Source organism: Triticum aestivum, chromosome 2A (genome assembly GCF_018294505.1).
Source record: "Triticum aestivum cultivar Chinese Spring chromosome 2A, IWGSC CS RefSeq v2.1, whole genome shotgun sequence".
Lineage (NCBI taxonomy): Eukaryota > Viridiplantae > Streptophyta > Magnoliopsida > Poales > Poaceae > Triticum > Triticum aestivum.
Genome location: NC_057797.1, coordinates 82,023,546 through 82,027,870, shown reverse-complemented (window position 1 = coordinate 82,027,870; position 4,325 = coordinate 82,023,546). Strand labels below are relative to the sequence as shown.

The following is a 4,325-nucleotide window of genomic DNA, read 5'->3' as shown; positions in this document are numbered from 1 at the left end:
ACTCACCTGATTAGCTGGACAAATTCGACATTCATTTTACAGCACCATATCTTGCAGGATGTTGGCCCCTCCTGACCAATTAACCCATGTGATGGTCTTATTAAAACCGTCTAAAAGGGAAATCAAGGTGGCAAATGCGAACACTGGAATCTGCAGCAACATTGCCATAGGCCAATATGCTTACGCTATTTGTCCAAGTAATAAATCATACGAGTCTAGATAAACAAATTTATGTTGTACTTTCAGGAACCATAGTTACATGGCAAATTTCATGTAGGAAGAGCCAAAGATCTCATAAAATACTTTGTGTTCTTGTTCTAGAGGAAAGGAAAGCAATGATAGAATGCTATGAAACAGAGACTTCCTATAGTTCCACCAAAAAAAGACTTGCTACAGTCATCTGGATAAGTATGTACTCCCTCCGTTCCAAAATAGATGACTCTACTTTGTATTAACTTTAGTGCAAAGTTGGGTCATCTATTTTGGAACGGAGGGAGTAGTAACCAAAGGATGGCCAATATCAAAATGCAAGTTAAATATTTGTGCACAAAGAGGGAAATCACACACACTATCAATTCTATTATTGATAGCAACGAATATTGAGCGGTATATATAGCACAAAGAGGGAGTATGTTTTAATTTTTCTAAACCAAAGAGCAATATATAATCAATCAATGATTTACTTGGGGACTACAGAAATTTCCAACTTCTTTGCGCTGTAAATGGGAGAAAGAAAATAGGCGTTAATTCATACATCTGAAAACAATGGTGGTATGACAGATCAAAAACTGCAGTTTACATAAATGCTGCAAACTTCAGTAAATATTCATTTTGACTCGATTGTTGCAGGCATATTCCAGAGTCCAGACCACAAAGTGTTGTTATGCAGCCAGAAAGAAAGCACATTGTTGGTAATGTATAAAAGGCAACGCAAAATACTGCGAAAGCAGGACCTTGGACTTTAAGGTTGGAATCGAAGGTCAAGTGAATGTCACTGGGCACTGTTGTTGTGTTAGCCGATGCATAAAGGTCCTTGCCCCATTCTAGTTCCCTCAATTCTGCCTGTCAGGTGAAATATTTTGGACTGCACTGAAGGATAGTGCACAACAAAGAGAAACCATGATTCAGTCTTCTCCATGGTGAAAATTTACCTTGCTGGCCTATCTAAAATGTAGAAACTGATGTTTATACCTACTCGACGGCCGTCGTGAGACGACGCAAGAGGAGATCCCTCACGCCACCAAGACAGACGGGGAGTGCTCGTCACAGTTTCCTCGTGCAACCATGAGATGAGAAGGGTTTCGCCATTGTGAAGTCAAGAGAAGTGTGAACCATGGGACAAGGAGGAGAGAAGATGATGGACGAACGCAGCAAGGAGGATGGGAGGCGACGCGGACAAACTTGGAAAGGGACCAGGAGAGGGAAGGAGGAGGCGGCGGGGTGGCTGCAGCTGTCGACGACGCATGAGGAGAGGAGTGGCGGCGGCAAACAAAACCCTAATCGCGAGATCATGGGCGTGCCAAGGTTGAAGAAGCAGAAGAGGTGAATCAGGTTGTTGCTGAACCGTCGCTGTGTCTGTACTTCGCCCTACGCTGGATTAAAGCCCATTAGGCCCAGTTTCACGGCCCTGTGGATTAGCGCTCGGTGGTTTGGTTCACAGCGAATCGGACGGTTGAAACATCCAAAAATAACGATCCAACGACTGCAAACACTGATAGCCTGGGAGGGCTGGTAAGATGCTCGGTTATAATATATCTAAATAGAGGGAGTAAGAAATTATCATCCATACATATATTAAATAATACTATAGAATTCAGCAAAATACTACGACAATATCGATTAACTATTCTCAAAATGCTTAGATATGTTTCCAAAAATATATAATAAAATCATTTAACTATTTTCAAAATATTTTACAAGGGCACTGAGCGGTAAATATACAACAACTACAGATGCGTAATTTCCAACAAACATTTGATATTCTCCTCAGTCGATCCGACGTAAAACCCGTGCAAGGTTTTATAATTTTTTTTGAACAGACCCTTGCATATTATTGCACAAGATGAACATATTGTTACAATACGGTAAACATTTTCTTAGATCTATTCAACCAAGATTTAGCTATTTCTGGGTCCACACAATAGTACTATATACTTTCACACTAACTGAACTAATCAACACAAAAAGTGGACATTTTTACATACTTATAAACAAATTTATAAAATCAACTAAGGATTTGTTAATTCTCAGATGGAGAGAGTATTTCGGTTGCGGTATGCTGCGCGGAGCTATTTAGGCATCTTCAACGCTAGGCGCTAAGGGTGGACGCTAGGAATAATTTCCAGTCCGATCGTCGGTTACGTCCTCGATTCCTGGCGCCCGGAGCCGCAGCGACGCAAAGAAAGGCAGCGAGCGCTTGCCTCTTTTTAGCCCACGAGATGAGGCACGAGCGCTGTTTTTCACACGTATTTAGCGCCCATGGTTAGCTCCAGCGTTGGAGCAGATAACGCTTGGGGATTTTTAAACCTTTTGCTATTTATTGTTTTCTGTTTAAGCACCTAGATAAGCGTCTACCATTATACATGCTCTTACCACTCCAGCATGACGCCAACTAACGTTCCACGAGTATTGCCGTCCGATAAGTACAATGGCCGGTGATCCAATATGTAGGTCACCTACCCAGTTGATCCCATGTCAGACGTGGTTCACTTGTGTCACTTGTACATTTCCAAGCAACTCTCATCTTCCCCACCAAACCCTAGCCCCTTTAAAAACCCCATCTCCTTTCCTCTAACCCCACTGCACTAGCTAGCCAGTACCATCTCATTGTGCCACTCCACACTCCACAGACAGCAACTCCATCATTTTCTCCCAAGAAATGGCAGCTTCAGCTCTCCACTCCACTGGCACTGCGGCCATGTCTCTCTCCCTCTTCCTGCTCGCGGCCATCGCCGCCTCATCATTCTCTCCGGCCAACGCACAGGCGTCGTCGTCATGCGCGAGCCACACCTTCTCGAGCAACCAGCTCTATGCGTCGTGCACCGCCCTGCCGCGCCTCGGCACCACGCTGCACTACAACTACACGGCCGAGGGCAACTCGGTCGCCGTGGCGTTCCGCGCGCCGCAGACGAGCAAGGCCGGCGGGTGGGTGGCGTGGGGGCTCAACCCCAACGGCACGGGCATGGTGGGCACGCAGGCCGTGGTGGCGTTCCGGCATTCCAACGGCAGCCTCGTCGCGTACCCGACGATGCTGGACAGCTACGCGCCGTCCATGGCGCCCGCGGACGGCGCCGAGCTGGCGTTCCCCGTGTCGGACGTGGCGGCCGAGTACGCCAAGAACGGCAAGGAGATGGTCGTGTACGCGACGGTCGCGCTGCCCGGGAAGGGGAGCAAGTTCACCCACGTCTGGCAGCAGGGGGGCTCCGTGGTGGACGACGTGCCGGCGGCGCACCCCACCACCGGGGATAACGTGCTCTCCACGGGCACCATCGATTTCAGCAAGTGAAAGTAACATATACGGAGTACGTTCCTAGGTATGCTTATTTCGTACTATACGCGTGTCGTCTGTTCCGTATGTATGTGCCCGCGAGCCATCTCGCTCCCTATATATGTCGATATATGAATATGAATGCTTGTAATCAGCGCTCGGCGCACAGTTATGAATACGTACTGTCTGTAATTTGTGGTCGCGGCATACCCCAGATTTAGAGAACGCAAATTATAGCGGGTGGAAAGAAGACGATGCGGATTCAGATGCCTGCGGGGCTGTGCCTGAGTTCGCCGAATCGGAATCCAAACCGTCTCACGCTAGAATTCCAAAATCCCGGTCCATATATATAACCCACCAGAACCTACCTCAGGCATGTTTGAGCGCCGATCGTCCGGAACCATATATAGCTCGTCTTTGCGCCTCAAAGCCTTTATAAATAAGGCACATCAATTCAACCATGGCGATCAAACGATCTGCCGACGATGTCCCGGCATCTCCTCCTCGGCCGCGGACGGCAAAGCGGATTCTCACCACCGAGTCGCCGCCGCCGCCTTACCTCCCTTCCGATGTCATCTTCGGCATCCTGTCATGGCTGCCGTCCAGGTCCGAAAATATTGCTTGGGACCATGGTCCACCCGAACCCATGCTCAGAACCGTTCATCTCAAGACACCGCGTATGGAAATATGTGCATGGTGAGTAAACTATTGCATGGCAGGAACAGTTTAGTTTGATGGCGGGAACAATTTAGGGCATCTCCAACAGATTGTATGTTAGTTTGTTGGTAAAATATATCATGTCATCAACCAACACCTTAACATACAACAACTTCAATGG

The 4,325-nt window shown here is 47.3% G+C and overlaps 1 protein-coding gene across 1 annotated transcript; it reads left to right on the top strand.

Annotated features, from left to right (window-relative positions):
* Positions 1-2,813: 2,813 nt before the first annotated feature.
* Positions 2,814-3,694, top strand: LOC123184834 (cytochrome b561 and DOMON domain-containing protein At5g47530). The gene has a single exon (XM_044596883.1). It carries the CDS (start codon positions 2,879-2,881, stop codon positions 3,503-3,505), a length of 627 nt encoding a protein of 208 aa, XP_044452818.1. The 5' UTR covers positions 2,814-2,878; the 3' UTR covers positions 3,506-3,694.
* The last annotated feature ends 631 nt before the right edge of the window (positions 3,695-4,325 follow it).